Here is a 19,093-nt window from a genome sequence, read left to right on the forward strand (position 1 = left end):
CTACTCCCTACGGGAACAAAAAGGCGTTAGCTGATTTTTAAAAAATGAGCCTGTGTAGCTCAGTAGAAGTGGCATTTCTACTCTACAGTGCTTGACCGCACGACGAAAGGTGTTCAAATCTAGTCGCCGACTAGAGGAACTTTTTCTAAGCCTTTTCTCGACCGCTTCCAGAGTTAGTCGATCTCTGGCACGGGCTTGCGGGTTTTTCCTCCCGTAAACTCAAGAAAATAAGTTTTTTTCCACTTAAATTATATATTAGACTATAAATTATATATTTAGTTTAATCCTGTATCCAAGTGTAAGCAAACAAAGTTTGTGCCTGAAGTATCTTCAGGACTGGGGCAACTTGTGGCAAAGGTGGACTAAGTTCTCATCACTTTCCTTTGTATTCCATAATGCAAAGCACATCTCCTTGCGGACATGTATGATGCTGTGAATTATGGGAAGGGTTACTACCCAGACCGATTTCGACCTTTATTGAGGTCTCTTCAGTGGGAGCCAGACCCATAGGTGACACCAAGTTTAAAGCAATGCAGAACTCACATTTCCATATGCCAGCTGCCAAAAGGTTTCACACCTTATTATTAAATTACTCTGGATTAGAGAAAGATACTGGAAGTTTTTTCCCCACTTGGTTAGACTATAAATTATATATTGTTTAATCCTTTATCCAAGTGTAAGAAAACAAAGTTTGCGCCTGAAGTATCTTCAGGACTGGGGCAACTCGTGGCAAAGGTGGACTAAGTTCTCATCACTTTCCTTAGTATCCCATAATGTAAAGCACATCTTGCAGACATGGTGCGACACCTTTTTGGCAACTGGCATATGGAAATATGAGTTCTGCATTGCTTCAACCTTGGTACCCCCTCTGGTCCCACTGAAGAGACCTCGATAAAGGTCGAAACCGGTCTGGGTAGTGACCCTTCCCATAATGCATGGCATCATACGTGTCCGCAAGGAGATGTGCTTTGCATAATTGGATACTAAGGAAAGTGATGAGAACTTAGTCCACCATCACCACGAGTTGCACCAGTCCTGAAGATACTTCAGACACAAACTTTGCTTGCTTACACTTGGATTAAAAGATTAAACTAAATATACAATTTAATGCCCTACACCATTTGTACTATGTTAGTCTTAGAATATAACAATGTCAATATAGATGTTCAGAAAAATTAACATTTATAAAGTCAATTTTTTTTTTTTTAAATTGTAGTATGTTATAATTACTCCACAAGCTTTAAATATGATTTCTGACAGACTCACATTTAAGAAAAGAATAAAAGTATATAATAAAAAGTAACAAAGAAACAATTACTACTGGTGCCTTATTATCTTTCTTTCAATAAGCAGACCCTCCATCCTCTAGTCTAACTTATCAGAGATTATCACAGATTTCACTAGATTATGGACTAATGCACCAGCATCATAATGTGCTTTCACAACAGATAAAACTTTTAACTGACTACTTTTGTAAGTGTTCACTAACAAAGCATAGATTGTTCACTATATTCTGAACATGAAGTTCCAGAGTTCCTCATAACTAGTTTCATCTGTCTTACATAAGTCATTATTGAGGAGATGAATCTGTACTTCTGCATTTTCCAAAGACACTGCCTACAAAATAAATACTGCATTTTACCATCAAAGTGCTGATGATTTTGGTATTTTGAAGTGCTATACATTTAAGAAAAAAAAAATATATATATTATATAAAACAATGACTACACACAATATATCAATAGTGTGTGTGTGTGTGGGGGGTGTCAATATAACTACACACAGTCAATAGATATCAATATAACTACACATATATACCAGTATTTAGTGACATTATTAACAAATTAAGGACATTTTTCCTATTCATATCTTTGCAAATTTTGCAATCAAATTGCCTGTTTGTTTAGCAAAATATGGAGATTCCCCTTTTCAGGAAAGAAGTAATCATACTGCAGTGTGGAGGATCCTTTCTCTGTACCATGTCCTCTGATAACAAACATCAGTCTAAGACTAACAGGAGGAAGTATATTATGTTATATTACACATTGGTTACTAAATTAGAAACTTTTATTTAATACCATGTTGGACCTTCTTTAGCCTGAATTACAGCACATATGTAGTTTAGCATAGATTCCACAAGGTGTTGGATTGCATCTACAGTATAGCAATTATGCACCAGACAGTCTTTTAACCAGCTCAAATTTGTTTTTCTAACATGTTCTATTGTAGTGGCCAGGGAAGATGGTGGAAATTGCTGTCATGCTTGCTGAACCACTGCTGAAACATTATTGTGCGATGGACAATAATCTTGTCATCCAAGAAATAACCATCACTTGCTGGATAAAAAGTCAATATTGCAGGATGGACAGGATTGGCAACAATGTTCAGATATTCCTTGGAGGAATATCAGAACAAGGTGCACTGTGACTTGTTGGACCAATGACTGTTTTCCAGTGTCATGGTGTTCCTGACACTACTATAGATGAACTTTTCAGTTTTTTTGCAGAAATCAGTGGTTTCTCTATGGGCATGCAACTGCCAATACTGATCCTCTTCAAATCTCTATGCATAGTTCAGTGAGATATGGGCCAGGAATACAGCCTGTTTGTCCATTCAAGCCTTCTCAGACGGTGGCAATCCTGTTCCTGACCGACCGTCTTAGGACCACAGTTACACCTCTTAGATAAGCAATGCAGATTATTTTTCCACTGATTAAACACCTGGGATATCTCACCTTTTGAAAAACCAGTCAGTTCTGCTGTTTTCAAAATCGTGGCTTCAGCCAGACAGGCACCCACGATAAGCCCTTTATTGAACTCCAAAAGACCCTTTGTTTTTCTCCATTGTGATCAACACTATTGAAGATTACTGACTAACAGCATTCTTAAATAGTTGCTTAGAACACGTGGGTGATGCACGTGACCAAGTATTTTGCATATGAGCTGCATAAGTGACATTTATGTACATCTGCATAAAGGCTTCTAAATTCAGTGGCCAGTACAACAGTTCACTACAGATATGCCTTTAGCATAATCAAATTTATAGCATGCTTTGGAATAATGTACTTTTTTTTTTTCAATGCAACATATAAATGTATGAAGTTCTCATATTTTTTTGTTACACTGTATTATACTTTCACATTGAATTTTATAGCTGCTCATCAAAATGCAAGGGAATATGGAATGCTCAATAATTAAGTACCTCATAATTTTCTCACAAACAGTTCCGCTGATTCCTGCATAAATGCTGAGAATTCCAATTTGACCTTATTACAAGCAATTCATTTAATGCCACAGCTGAATAATTTTATTGTGGAATAGTGTTATGTTCTCATGGCTAAGCAAAAAAAGTGATTATACCATTCTGAAGGGAAAGAATTTACTTCTGAAAAGGGATATGAGAGTGCTGATTTGGATGATAATAACATCAGAGGATTTGTCCATAATTAAGGTAACTTAACCACTTTTAGGTAAAGTACATTAAGGTAACCACTTTGTCTTTTACTGGAGAGACTGATCATACATACATACACAGGTATCCCTCGATTAACGCGTTAATTAATCCCTTGATATTACCACGTATATCAAAATGACGATAATCAAATCTAATAATCAATGGTAAAAATTACAATTCGTCCATGATTGATTACTGTATTAATAATTCGTTTTATATGGTACTCTTTTAGGAAAGATAAAAAATGAATGCAAAGTAAATGTTTAATAGACATTATTTACTGCAATCAAAAGAAGTTATCAAGAGTCGTTTGAACAGTTTTAGTTTTTTCTTATCGGCATAAATTCTACGATAACAAGCAAACTGACTCTCCAGACCCCTCAGACAAGCAATAAAACAAAGAAAAAACACTGCAAATATAATATATGATGGTACAAATTAAGTGGATATTGAATCCAACATTATTTCATAGCCGAATATAGAAACTACAAGAGTTTCGTGCCGAATATATAGAAACTAAAAGTTTCGGCAGATGCAAGCATAAGCAACCTTATGGGCAGCTCGTAGTAAAGGTGGAGTAAGCTCCAGATCACTTTCCTTAGTATTTTCCATAACGTAAAGCACATCTCCTAGAGGACATGTATGATAAATATTGAATCCAACATTATTTCATAGCCGAATATAAAAACTACAAGAGCCTCGTACCGAATATATAGAAAACTAAAAGTTTCGGCGGATGCAAGCATAACGTAAAGCATATATCTCCTGGAGGATATGTATGATAAAAATAAGCCTTTGGCTCTCTATTTCAGTAATACATGATGGTTTATTTATTTTCAGTCACAATCTAGAAATTATTGAACAAAGAATTAAAAAAAAAAAAAAAAACTAAACCATACTATACTGACATCGGAGGTCACGGTATCTCTCAGATACAATTTACTGTCAAATATCACAAACCTTTACATAACGTGTTAAACCAAACTGACAGCAAAAAACAGTTCAGAATATCACTCGTAACACATGAATGCACGGCTACTCATGACCTCCAAGCTATACACAGAATTGTGTAAGAATATTTATATTAAACATTTTGCAAGTATCTGTCAGATCAGCTGCGAGCTCCAGAGGGTTGAAGGTGCATTAATCAAAACTCTTGCCGCGTATATCAAGGGATTGCCGCATTAATCAAATCCCGCATTAAGCAATGGATACCTGTATACAGTTGTGACCCTGTAGGTGGCAAAGTACATTAAATTTCACTTAAGAAAATTTAAATAACTACAGAGCAGGTAATTATGACAAACTCTGGAAGCAGCTCGGAGCAGTGACATAGTATAAGAAATTCAAAGGGCAAAATATTAGCAGTGCATGGGAAATGGGTTCTGTGGTGAGGGCAGTTGTATTATATAGTATACCCAAAGTCAGGAGGATAAGTCAGCTGGAAGATTAATGGATAAGTAAATATTATTAAGCAGGAGCTGGAAAAAAAAGAAAACATTATGAAAGGAATATAAAGAGAAATATGATGATCAAACTTATAAATAATATACAAAATACAAAAAAGAAGATACAAGAAAAAAGGCAGGTAAAGTCAAGTTATGAGAGGAAATGAGCTAATTGGCAAAGGAAATCCCAAGGAGTTATTTTGCTGGAGAAAGCAAAAGAAAAATGATTTTGGAAGAATAATTTTAATGAATGCAAATAGGAGAAAGGTGATGGCAGCAGAAGAAATATTTGAATTAATGAATTATATCCTCACAAAGCAAACACTGTAAAAATTCAGTAACTTTTTATTAAGGTGGAGGTAATGATAGACTAATGTGAAATGAGCTGGAGATGCTTAGAATATTACAAAATGTTGAGATGAATACAGCTATATAATTATTATTAATTATTATTAAACAAGACCTCATGGAGTCAATGGGACATTGGACTTGTATTGTAAGACCATGCAAAAAAAATTAGTAGTGCCCTTTACAAGTCATTTAACTCTTGGCATGATAATTCCACTGTATGAGAGGCTGGATGGCTGAATGGTTAGCCTATTGCTCTTCAGTCAACAGGCTGTGGGTTTGAATCCCAGCATGGGCATGGATGTTTGTGACTGACTTTAGATGTGAGATGAATTTCATCACCAAGTGTTAGACCACTGCCATGCTTAATGGTAGCCTGAAGCGGCTTAGAAAAAAGTTCCGTGTTTGGTGTCTAGAGCAGAGTTTCTGGATGATGTACAAAATAAATAAAAATGATAAAACTGATAAAAATGAAAAAAAAAAAAAAAATCCTTATCCCACCCACAATACTAATGTACTTTAGCTTACTACTTTTTTTGTGGATAGCAGTTACATACATACACAAAAAAAAAAAAAACCTTCAACATTTCAGAAGTGGTGGTTGAGGTGTTAAAAAAAAGTTGGTTAAAGATAAAATTCAGGATCAGATGGATAGGAATAGGAATTCTATGGGGGGAACAGCTTTGTGAACAGGAGTTTCTCTTTCTAAAATAAAGTAGCAGTTAAGTTCTATAAAAGAAATGGTAGTATTATGGGACTTGACTTTGCAAATTAATTTGACTTACTAATACCATACAGAAATCTTCTGTAATTATTATTATTATTATTTGACACCTCCAGGAAGTCCAACGACTCATCGAGGGAGGGCACCTGCTCTACAACTCGGCCTCCAGCATTCAATCCACCAACTGACTGCAACTACACCACGCCATCTACCGCTGATCACCGCTACTATTTCCACAGACAATCACAAACATCCATGCCCACGGCAGAATTCATACCTGCAGCCCTTTGGCTGGAGAGCGGATACACTAACCACTCGGCCAGCCTGGCTGACAAATGATTTCAAAAATTCCTCCAATAATTCTGGAGAAACATCCTTCTGTTGGATGGTTCTCCTAATGTTTCAATGTTTATTTCCCTCATTTTGAAGGTTGCCAACATAACTATGCTTGAAATTGCCTTGCAATCCAGAAGTTTATCTTCATGTTTGGTGTTGATATAGCTACTCCTTTGCACAAATATAATATCCTGTACTTATTAATACCATCTTGCCTGTTTATTTTGTCTTCTTTATTGTGGTAATGCCAATTATGACTATGCAATACTTTTTTAGTTCTTCTCCAAGTTCCATTTTCTTTCTATTAATACTTCTTATACTAATGGTTCCTGTCTTAAATTCTTCTGATATTTTTTCTTCTTCTTCTTCTTGTACATGTTGAGTTGGAGTTGGTTCCAATAGCTACTGTTTGCACTGGTTCCTTGACGAAAATAGCAGGGGCCTTGTTTAACAGGGAAATACTCCAGTTGACATGAAATCTCATCATGTTGTATACCATCATATGCGATTGTGGTTTAAGCCAATAGAGAGTATAATTTGTTGCAAATTGCCAGTCCATCGTCATTCATTTAGTACCCAGTAGATACTTACTAATGGGACACACCAAAGGTGGGGATTGGACATCAAGTCAGAAGCCCCAGTCAGTTCTTCACATTCCTTAAGGTGATATGGAAGTCTTTCCCAGTTATTTGACTTTGATCCTTATGCGAGACAAATCTGGAGGAAAACTGTTGCCAGGACATTAGCAATACTGTAGCATTTATCAGGAAACTGATAGGTACAAACAGTAAACTTTTAAAACTTGGACATATGTTTCTTTGATAATTAATAACAAAATGTACTATCAGCTAAGTATAACTATACAAAATTCACAAAACAAAATTGATACTAACATTGCTTTTCCAGGCATATACAATATTTATGTGCACTAATCGATTATAACAATTTCTCATACTCACTGTTAGTCATTTTTTCCCCAATGATAAATAAAAAAAAAAAAAAAATTAAACATTGTAGTACAATAATTTAACTTATTTTGTCTTTGCATTAATAGGAAAACAATATATTTTTCCTTTTATAGTTTGTTAAGATAAAAGGACTAGAAATATACTGTGTAGGTTTAGACTACCAACTACCTAATATCTCTATTTAAAAGTAGAGCTATCCTATATACTGTCTCTGAGACAGAGCTACAAACCTATTGTATGCCCACAGTTCATAGAACCTGGTCTGACAACGTGCCAAGAATAATCAATTCATGTTGAGGAGGAGAAAGAAATAAAGGACGTATGAATTGGTCACCAACATGCGAAATCACATGTGCTGTATACGTAAAATTTTCCAACTGTTATACCAAAATAGTTACCACTTTAAAAACTACAATGTTCATAAAAGAAAAGTTAATTTTCTGATGGGGTAATAATAAACAACTCATCCCACAAGACAGATTGATTACTCTATTATCAGAATGGATTCTCCTTCTTCTGACATGTGCAGAAGTGTTGAAGGGTCTCACACCAGTGGACATACAGTAAGTTAATTTGGTTAAACATTGTCTGAGCAAAGGATTATCACACTTCTTAATAAAGATAATTGATGGCTTGCACTTTTTATCTATGTCATTTCAACTACATTGTTCACTTTGCATCCATATTTGGTAGACATAAAAACATATTGTGGCTGGTAGAAGGTAAGTTGCTGTTTGTCTAATTTTTATAAGAGGGCCATGCAAAAGAAGATACAAGCTGTTTCTCATATTTTTGCATAGCTCTTTCTCTCCTAAAGTGTCTGCAAGTATCTAGTATCACTGCATGACAATATGTTCATGAATTGTCGAATGTAATATCTGTGCTTCATTTTTCTGATTTTATCCCATTTCACTTTTGTGTTAGGCGACTGCATTACAAATGTTGTTTATTATTTTAACGGTATAATAGAACACAGAAACTAAGTAAATAATTAATTTATTAACTTGATGCTGATATTTCGCTGGTGTTATAACCAGCATCTTCAGAGCACAAAAACACTGTTTGTCACAATACACGAGACTAAGACAACATGGTGTACTTAAACAAAATTGTAGCAGCAACACAAAGACTAGAGTCCTGATTTTGGCGCCCTCTATCTGAAAAAAAAATAAAATAAAAAAAAAAAGCTATCATATATTACTAGAGTCCTAGAAAAGTGCTAGTTTTTTCTTAATATGACTGTCTCCCAGATCTTCGGCAAGTTAATACAGCCATATTTACTGAGATTTAGAGTATGTTTTAGGGCTTCTGTCTCCTCTAAGAACAATCTCTCTGATTTATACGGGTTTCTGTTTAGTACTTTTGTGTTTTTCCAGTTGATCCTGTGTGCAGGGGTATCCAGAGCATGGTCTGCTAGGCCCGACTTCCCATAATGATAATTCCGGACGTATCTTTTATGTTCGCTGATGCAAATGTTCACAGTTCTTCCTGTTTGACCGTAGTAGGCTTGATTGCATGAACAGGGTACTTGGTAGATTCCTGGATGTGATAAAGGAGGGAATGCTGTCCTTGGGTGAGCGGATGAGGGTGGCTAATTTGCTACATGGTCTGAATGTAGTGCGTAGTTTATGTTTATTGAGAATTCTTGAGATCTTTTCGGATGTGCCTTTAATGTAAGGGATGGTGACTGTTTTGTTGTAGTTCTCTGTGGTGGATGGTGGGAGGGGTTTCTTAGGAGTGTTTAGTATTTTGTTTATTTTATGTGGATTGTAGCCGTTGGCCAAGAAGGTGTGGCGTAAGTGAGTCAGTTCAGCAGTAAGAGCCTTGTCATTGGAACAGATTGCTCTCGCTCTATGGGTTAGTGTTTTTTAATATGCCATATTGTTGAGAAGGATGATGGTGTGATTGTTTGTGTAAGTATCTGCCTGTATGTGTGGGTTTTCTAAAAACTGAAAATGATAAGGAACCATCTGGGAGACGTGTAATGAGTGTATCCAGGAAGGGCAAACAGTTGTTGGTTTCCAGTTCCACAGTAAAGTGGATTTTTGGATGTTGGCTATTTAAATGTGCTAAGAATGTTTTCAATGTCTCAGGGCCATGTGGCCAAATAGCAAGCACATCATCAACATAGCGTAGCCAAAGTGTTGGTTTGAGAGTGGCTGTATTGATTGCTTGTTTTTCCAGGTGTTCTATGTAAAAGTTGGCTAGGGGGGGAAAGGGGGGGAGCCCATGGCTGTCCCATCAATTTGTTTGTATATTTTCCCTTTCCATGTGAAATATCCTGCATGTATTGTGAATTCGAATAGTTCAAATATATCAGGGGAGAAGTGTGACTTCAGTAGATTGAGGGTTTCTATTAGTGGTACATTTGTGAATAGTGAAGTGATGTCAAAGCTTACTATTAAGTCTGAGCTTTTTAGGGTAAGGTGTTGTAAGATGCTTTTTAGGTGTGCTGAATTTTTGACAAAGGAGGGAGAATTGTTTGTGAGAGTGGCTAGTAGCTTAGCTAAATGTCTAGCCAGTTTGTAACCACAGAGAACTACAACAAAACAGTCACCATCCCTTACATTAAAGGCACATCCGAAAAGATCTCAAGAATTCTCAATAAACATAAACTACGCACTACATTCAGACCATGTAGCAAATTAGCCACCCTCATCCACTCACCCAAGGACAGCATTCCTCCTTTATCACATCCAGGAGTCTACCAAGTACCCTGTTCATGCAATCAAGCCTACTACGGTCAAACAGAAAGAACTGTGAACATCCGCATCAGCGAACATAAAAGATACGTCCGGAATTATCATTATGGGAAGTCGGGCCTAGCAGACCATGCTCTGGATACCCCTGCACACAGGATCAACTGGAAAAACACAAAAGTACTACACAGAAATCCATATAAATCAGAGAGATTGTTCTTAGAGGCGACAGAAGCCCTAAAACACACTCCAAATCTCAACAAATATGGCTGTATTAACTTGCCGAAGATCTGGGAGACAGTCGTATTAAGAAAAAATTAGCACTTTTCTAGGACTCTAGTAATATATGATAGCTTTTTTTTTTTTTCAGATAGAGGGCGCCAAAATCAGGACTCTAGTCTTTGTGTTGCTGGTACAATTTTGTTTAAGTACACCATGTTGTTTTAGTCTCGTGTATTGTGACAAACAGTGTTTTTGTGCTCTGAAGATGCTGGTTATAACACCAGTGAAATATCAGCATCAAGTTAATAAATTAATTATTTACTTAGTTTCTGTGTTCTATTATACCGTTAAAATAATAAACAACATGTTCGACGAACACATAAGTCTGTCCACATGCATTACAAATGGATGTAAACTGAGTTAGTGATTTATTTGGTTGTGATACTTTTGCTTTGGCTTATAGATATTTGAAAGTTGTCAGGTTTAACGTATTGGAGTGTCTATGAAACATATGCATTTTGTCTTGATGCTGGGCATTCAGATTTCCACCATGGAAAGAGGTGTCCCTTTCCATGGTGAGTCACACATCTCTTTCCATAACTGTGATGATGCTTTTGGAATTGCAACTTCTTTTGCTTTGACAGGTAATAGTTATGTCTGATGTCAGAACAGAGAAGGATTAAATAATGCAAGTTGTAAAACTATATTCCAGTCAGTTTTCCACTGTGGTATTATTATTATTATCTGAGACCTCCAGGGAGTCAGGGACTCATTGAGAGAAGCTATAAATCATCCACACCAGCTGTCATACCTTCCCTTAAATTCATTCATACCAGATGCACTCATTACTATAATAATGAAAAATTTCATCAAACGATATCCCATAACATTCATTCATTCAGAAATTTATAGACTTCTATCATATCACCCCTTTCTCCTGTTAACCAGTCTGTAATCCACATACTTGCAATTAGTCCCCATGATTTAAATCCCAGATATAATCTTTGTACCATTACCGCAGCTTCTTTATCTCCCTTGGAACCCGGGAGACCAAATCTGTGCACAATAATCCAGGTGCGGTCTTATAAAGAGCCAAAATCACTTCCTTATCCTTAAATGTCAAGGTTTGCTTCAACATCACAATTATCCTCTGAGTTGTATTTCAACTTTTTGGAAGTTTGCTATGTGACCTTTGAACTTCAAATTCCTATCTACCATTACACCAAGATCCGTAGCCTCATCAGTTTCTTGTAGCATAACCCTGCTAATATAATATGCTGCTGCTGGAAATCTTATCATGTCTAAGTGCATAACTTTACACTTACTAACACTAAACTGATAGCTATTTTCATTTGCCCAAATTTTCAGCTTATTCAAATCATTTTGTAAATGCCAGATATCAGTAGCATCTCTGATTGCCCTGCTTATCTTTGCGTCATTGGCAAACAATTGTACATCTCCTGTTAGACCCTTCCTAATGTCATTAATGTATAGGTTGAACAATAATGGTCCAAGGACTGAACCCTGTGGTACACCACTAGTCACCTTAAATCTGGCAGATTCACACTCGCTGTATACCACTTTTTGATATTTGTCTGTCAACTATCCACTGATCCAATTCAAGAGTTTATATTCCAATCCAATATTCCAGTTTATGCAACAGCCTTTTGTATGGTATCCTATCAAATGCCTTAACAAAATCCAACATTATCATGGTATATCCATTCCCTTTATCCAACTCGGCCATAACATTGTTATAAAATATGAGCAAATTGCTAAAGCATAACCTTCCTTTAGTAAATCCATGCTGCTTCTTGCAGAGTATAGCTTGTTGTCTGGCCATTTTTGTATGCAAGTTCTTACCAACTTCTCTAAAATCTTCACTACCATGCCAGAGTTACTGATGGGTCGGTAGTCAGACACATCAGTTTTTACACCACTCTTGTACAACGGGGCTATCATACATTTCTCCCATTCCTGTGGTATCATTTCTGAGCTGAGACTCAAGGTTTACAAACATGTGAAAGGCCTAGCCAATTAAGTTGAACATTCCTTTATCAAACGTGCTGATATTCCATCTCTCCCTACTGACAAATTCTTATTCAGATTATGCAACAGCTCTTCAACTTAATTTTCATGCATTTCTAACTCATCATCCAATGTAGAAGTAGTACTGTACACCATGTTACATACACCTGATTGATATATCGTAGCAAAGTGAGCACTCATTACTTTTTTTGCTTTAGCAATGCATGCTTTAATATCATGTTGAAAGTTTATTTTTCACTTGGTTAGAATATAATAAATTTAGTTTAATCCTTTATCCAAGTGTAAGCAAACAAAGTTTGTGCCTGAAAGTATCTTCAGGACTGGGGTAAGGTGGTACAACACCAGGGCGACTCCTTGCAAAGGTGGAGCAAGATACTATCACTGCAGCTTTGTTTGCTCACACTTGGATAAAGGATTAAACTAAATTTATTATATTCTAACCAAGTGAAAAATAAACTTTCAACATCTTTCTCTAAATCCAGAGTAATTTATTAAAAAGGTGGCACACCATTTGGCAACTCCTATAGGTAGAGATGACCTTGCTAATGCTTCTGGCTGGTATCTCCACTTGGGCCTGGCTCCCACTGAAGAGACCTCAATAAAGGTCGAAACTAGTCTGGGTAGTGGCCCTTCCCTTAATGCAAAACACATATCCGCAAGGAGATGTGTTTTGCATTATGGGAGATACTGAGATAGCAGTGATAGTAGCTTGCTCCACCTTTGCAAGGCGTCGCCCTGGTGTTGTACCACCTTACCTCAGTCCTGAAGATACTTTCAGGTGCAAACTTTGTTTGCTCACACTTGGATAAAGGATTAAACTAAATTTATTATACTTTAATATCATGTGTGGACCAATCAGCTCTGTGCTGTACATTTCCTAACTAAGTGAATCTTTCTACTTCCAGTGTTTCATTATTAACTGAAATGTTCATAAGCAGCCCAAAGACATCCTTTTGGTATGTGAATGCATGTCTCTAATCCATAATTGATTGGATTGGTGCCTTAGAAACTCTGTTAATTTTTGTAACTGATGTTCATTCTCTGCAGGTAAATCAATGTCACCTGCAAATCTAAGTTACTGATCCTCCCCTCCACAAGCACACACACACAATTGTAATTCTAATAGCACTTTGCCAAGGCTAGGTTCATTATATATTCCAAATATAGGTTAAAAAGCACTGGTGAAAATATGCAGCCTTGTTGCACACTTCTTTCCATTTTGAAAAGCTTCCTGTAGTTGCCTATGATTTCTATTAGCATTTCTGAAGAACTGTAAAGACTTTTAATTAGGTATATTATTTGCCATAGTGAATTGAAGACCTTCTGTATATCTTCATAATGTTATTATGTAGCATTTTAATGTGTCCAATATATTTTTCACCAATGAGATGTAAATAAGTAAGCTACTGTAATCTTGTTTTTGCAAAATGAAGTCAAATGAAGAGCATTTATGAGGACTCTATAATAAGATGAGTTAAAAAGCCTGATAGTGATGTTTTTCTTTGTTCAAATTCAGTCTTTTAACTCAGCCAGATATAAAAATTGGTCAGAACACTACATAGCAGAATATGGAGTCCAAGCTTTGGTGTTAAGAAGTGAGGGGGGGGGGGGCTAATATGTAAAAGGAAAATGGGATGGACACATTTCTGATACCCACACATAAACTGCAAATATTCCAATCCAAAATATTTCAATGTTTCAATACTTCATTTATGATTAATGAAGCAGCCAATAAAGTGCATGCTCCAGCGGTTGCAATAAAGAATTCTCCATTAAGTTTGTGCAGTAATAATATTAAAACTGCGGGCTCTCTTTATACACCATAATATATTAAAACAACCTAAACCTTAAGTTATCCATTAATTAATAGTACTTACAATGCAGGACGGATAAACTACAGTAGTAGAACTGAGAGCAAAAATTGCTATCCTGAAACATAAATAAGATTTTTTTTTAAAGTCTCTTTTAAAATCAAAATGTATGATAATTACAATACTACACAGAAAAAATGGAAACATCAACATAATAAATAATGTGATTAGAAGCTCAAGTATGATGATACTATTAATTTTTTCAGGGTGATATCTTTGAAATAGTTCTTTGTTGTGACATGCTAGTAATCTAAGTAATTATGACTGTTATCATAATGCAAGTTACACAATTTTCTTTCTTTCCCATCTTCTTCATACTGCTATTTGAGCAGAGAGAGAGAGAGATAGCAACTCTGGATATTGTAACTGAAACACTAATTATTACTTTGCTATTTTGCAAACGTGGAATAAGTTGGCAAATTTGGACAACAATATACAAGTATACAGCTATAGGTATGCAAGCAACTATATATATACAGGGTGTTCGGGATAAATTTGACATATTTATAATTAATTATATTTTTCCGTAAGTTACATGTATTAACACACACTTCTCTTCATTTAAAAGTTTGGACCCTTCTTCATTCATATACAAGATGTCAGAAAGGATGGATAGCTGGAACCCACCTGAATCATGGAAGAGAATAACTTGTATCATGATGATTCGTGCCCGCCATCAAAATAAGGATATTACGACTGCTGCCCAATGCTCCCTGAATACAGTAAAAACAATCAGGCATGAACTAGAGACTTGCAATGGTGACTACGAGGATGTAGCAAGAAGAAAGATCCCTAGTAGACGATCTGATTGCGTTCGTACAGCAGAATTCCTCGCAAATCTGCAGGAACAGGTGTTGAAGAACCCTGGCATTGGAATTCGGGCTTTGTTCGTGGAGTTGCTAACTGTAGTCAAGCCCTGGATAACAAGGGTAGCCAATGGTAGGCCGTATGTATGGCAGCAGGATTCGGCCCCTTGCCACACCTCTGGGAAAAGTCAAAAATGGTTGTCTGAAAATTTCTACGACTTCACCAGTCCAAATGTTTGGCCTCCAAACTCCCCAGACCTTAACCCCATGGATTATTTTGTATGGGGCGCAGTTGAAAAAGACACCAATCGCACTTCCAGTAATACAAAAGCCCAGTTAATGGATAAAATTAAAACAGTTTTTGCGGCCCTTCCCAGGGAGACTGTAGCATCAGCTTGTTCGAGGTTCCGAAGCAGAATTGAAGCTGTGATCGATGCTAATGGTGGTTATTTTGAGTAAATCTTGTTGATAGTATTGTAATTAACTCTGCCTGTAATGTTTTTTTGTCAATTCATTAAATTTAATAGATACAAAGAAGATTTTCTTTTTCCTTACGAAACTGTCAAATTTATCCCGAACACCCTGTATATATAAGACTAAAATGAGACAAAACACAAAGCTTAAGTCAATCCTAAAGTGTGCTCTGCCAATGAACTAAAGGTGTGAGGATGAGAAGTATCTACATTTAAGATGGTTTCATGCAACAAAATTTATTGACACTTTAACAGCTTCACAAAAAAAGGAGGTTATATGTGTTTAGGGCAGTTATATGAATGAAGAGATTGCTATGTCTTTGGAGCTCTAGCTACCTAGGGGTACATATTGGGACAAAGATTTGCTGTAGAATAAGTTAAGAAGATGGAAGGATGAGGGTTAGTATTTTACTAATCTAACAGGGTTTACAGCCATTGGTGTAGGTGCTGGATATATGCAGTTGAGCTTGCTTATGACAGCATTATTATCAGAGTAAATGATTTCCAGCCTGCTCGCTAGTGTTTTTAATATGCCATATTTGTTTTGGGGAATGGAATGCAGCTTTTGTGGATGTATCTATGGAACTAGCAATTTAGTACATTGTGGAAGACCATTATTGCTTTCTTTTTCCACAATGAAGTGGATCCTAGGAATTAGCTAATTCTGCAGACTCAAGATGCACTAAACGTTTCTTTGAGACACATCCAAATAACTTTGTGAGAGAAATGTGAGGGCCACATTAGTACCTCTGATCTGTTTGTGTATTTTGCAATTAAGTTCACAGTTTATGAATCTAGACTGTAACAAGATTGAAATATCAAAAGGAAATTAACTAGTTCTACAAAGTATTTTAAAGAAAAAACATTGTAAATAAAGAGAAGTAAAAGCGCAGCCTTAGTCTCTCTCTTCCTAATCTCCTGGTTAATTTCTTTATAGAGAATTCTGAAAAGATCATTCTAAACACACCCTTACACAAACCTGTCCTGCAGAATTATTATTATTAGATTCATAGTAAACTGTGAACTTAATTGCAAAATACACAAACAGATCAGAGGTACTAATGTGGCCCTCACATTTCTCTAGCAAAGTTATTTGGATCTGTCCCAAAGAAACTTTTAGTGCATCTTCAGTCTGCAGAATTAGCCAATTCCTAGGATCAACTTCATTGTGGAAAAAGAAAGCAATAATGGTAGAAGCACAACTGACCAAATCTTCACTTTAAGGCAAGTCTGAGAAATCTTGGGAATATGCCAAGAATGTCTACACATGTTTTGTGACTTGGAGAAGGCATATGACCAGGTTCCTCAGGATAAGCTTTGGCAAGTAGTACAGGAGTATGGAGTGGATGGCCAACTATTAGTTGCCATCAAGTCCCTGTATGAATGCCCAGAGTTTTGTGTCAGGGTAAATAGCACAAAGTCTGAACTTTTCACAGTCTCTGCCAAGGTGTGTTCTGTCACCCCTCCTTTTCATAATATTTATGGACTGGATGGATAGGCACAGCCAAGGCAGTGAGTGTGTAAGAAAAGATGTAGCATTGGACGTCTGCTTTTTGCAGATGACCTAGTTCTGCTTAGCTCTTCCACAGATGACCTCCAACAGACCCTGGATAGGTTTGTAGCTGTTTGTGCAGACACCGGAATGAAGATCAGTGTGGCCAAAACTGAAACATTTGTGGTCTCAAGACAACCATTCCAGTGCACCCTACATGTGAGTGGAGTCCCACTGAGGCAGCTGGAGAAGTTTAAATACCTTGGGTCCATATTCAAAAGTGATGGAAAGTGAGAGGTAGAGCTAAATACTCGAATTGGCTTAGCAAGCTCAATATTGTGGGAGCTTGGCCGTTCCGTAGTATTGAAGCGGGAGTTAAGCCAGAAGGCAAAGCTGGCTGTCTTCAATACAGTCTATGTCCCCATCCTCACCTATGGTCATGAGTTGGGTAATGACCGAAAGAATGCGGACACGAAACCAAACGGCTATAACGAGGTTCCTTCAAGGGGTTGCGGGGCTGACAAGACTCGACAGAGTCAGAAGCTCTGTAATTCGGGAAACCCTCAATACTCAACAGCTGCTTCTCCGTGTTGAGAGATCACAGTTACGTTGGTACGGGCACCTGGTCAGAATGCCACAAGAGAGGCTCCCTCAGCAGGCCCTCTTTTCCAAGCCAGAGGGTGGGAGGCCAAGGACTCGCTGGATAGATTATATCCAAAACCTTGGGTGGACACGTTTGGGAATCCCACCAGAACACCTGAGCTTGGTGGCAGAGGATCATGACCAATGGAAGTTCTTCTTGCAGCTGTTGCCCCCACAACCCAATTAGGAAAGGTTGGCCTTGAAGATGTATGTATGTAATGTACACTCTTTCATTTCTCCAGCCACTATCCCCGAAAGGCTAGTGGCTGGAGAAATGAAATGTGAGGCCATCCCTGCTATGTTCCAATTTTACAATTCTAGTTTCCCTGTCCTTATACACTCCGGCAACCAAATGTGTGCACAATAATCCATATGAGGCCTGATCAAGGCCTTATACAATGGAATCATAACCTCTCTATTTCTGCATGTCAGGGTTCTCTGGATCAATGCCATTATTCGATGTGATGTCTTCACAACTTGTGCAATATGGTCCCTGAATTTTAGGTCCTTGTCCACCATCACTCCTAGATTTCTCATCTCCTCTACTTCTGTTAAAGTTTCCCCACCAAGTGTATACTTTGCATCCCATTGTTTCTTACCAAATCGCAAAACCTTACACTTGACAACAATGAACTGACAGTTCCACTTACCTGCCCATTCATGCAATCTATTCAAGTCCTCTTATAAGGCATTAACATCAGCCTGACTGTGCATTGCTCTCCCCAGTTTTGCATCATCTGCAAACAGCTGGATATCACTAGTTAAATCCAACCCAATATCATTAACATGCAAATTGAACAACAATGGCTCCAAAACTGACCCCTGTGGCACACCACTAGTGACCTTTCTCTTTCAAGATACTGCACCCCCATATACAACTTTCTGATACCTATCTGACCAGTCACTGATCCAACCTCTTTCAATTTATTTAAGAGCTTGTCATGTGGCAGTCTATCAAAAGCCTTTGCAAAATCCAAGTACACCACTGTATATGTATCTCCTCTGTCCAAGGTATTTGTCACCTTGTTATAGTACATAAATAAGTTAGTGAAACATGATCTCTCCTTAACAAACCCATGCTGATAACCACAGAGAATACTGCTGTTATCAACCCATTTCTGTATCCTACTTCTCACCAATCTCTACAACACCTTCACCACAACTCCAGATATACAGACTGGTCTATAATTTGAAGCTACAGCCTTATCACCGCCTTTATACAGTAGAACAATTTTACCCTCCTACCACTCCCTTGGAACCTGTGCTGTTGCAAAACTCTTGTTAAACAGGCATGCCAATGCTACTGCCAGTTCCCTGGAACATTCTCTTAAGATGCATGGTGGTGTTTCATCAAATCCTATCATCTTATTAAGATCAAGGTTATTTATTTCCTCAAATACCTCCTGATCACTCACAATCAAGCTATCCTCTCCTATGTCCTCTACACTTAAGTTCCTCATGATTCCACCCTGATCAGGATGAAACACACTTATAAATTGATCACTGAATACCTCAGCAATGTCTTCTGCAGCAGTTACCATTCTACCACTTTCATCCTCTAA

At 37.2% G+C, this 19,093-nt stretch overlaps 1 protein-coding gene across 1 annotated transcript in view; it reads right to left on the reverse strand.

Moving 5' to 3' along the window:
• Window positions 1-1,125: 1,125 nt before the first annotated feature.
• Window positions 1,126-19,093, reverse strand: part of LOC150094128 (cytoplasmic dynein 2 intermediate chain 1-like) — a 193,168-nt gene continuing 175,200 nt past the window's right edge. Inside the window, exons 12-13 of the mRNA XM_090412407.1 lie at window positions 14,125-14,176; window positions 1,126-1,617 (exon numbers count right to left, since the gene is read on the reverse strand). Coding sequence (XP_090268533.1) covers window positions 1,507-1,617; window positions 14,125-14,176 — 163 coding nt within the window. The 3' untranslated portion in view covers window positions 1,126-1,506. The remainder of the gene's footprint in view (window positions 1,618-14,124; window positions 14,177-19,093) is intronic.

Source organism: Typopeltis vanoorti, chromosome 22 (assembly GCF_054136105.1).
Source record: "Typopeltis vanoorti isolate ZY-2024b chromosome 22, IOZ_Tvanoo_1.0, whole genome shotgun sequence".
In the NCBI taxonomy this organism is placed as follows: domain Eukaryota; kingdom Metazoa; phylum Arthropoda; class Arachnida; order Uropygi; family Thelyphonidae; genus Typopeltis; species Typopeltis vanoorti.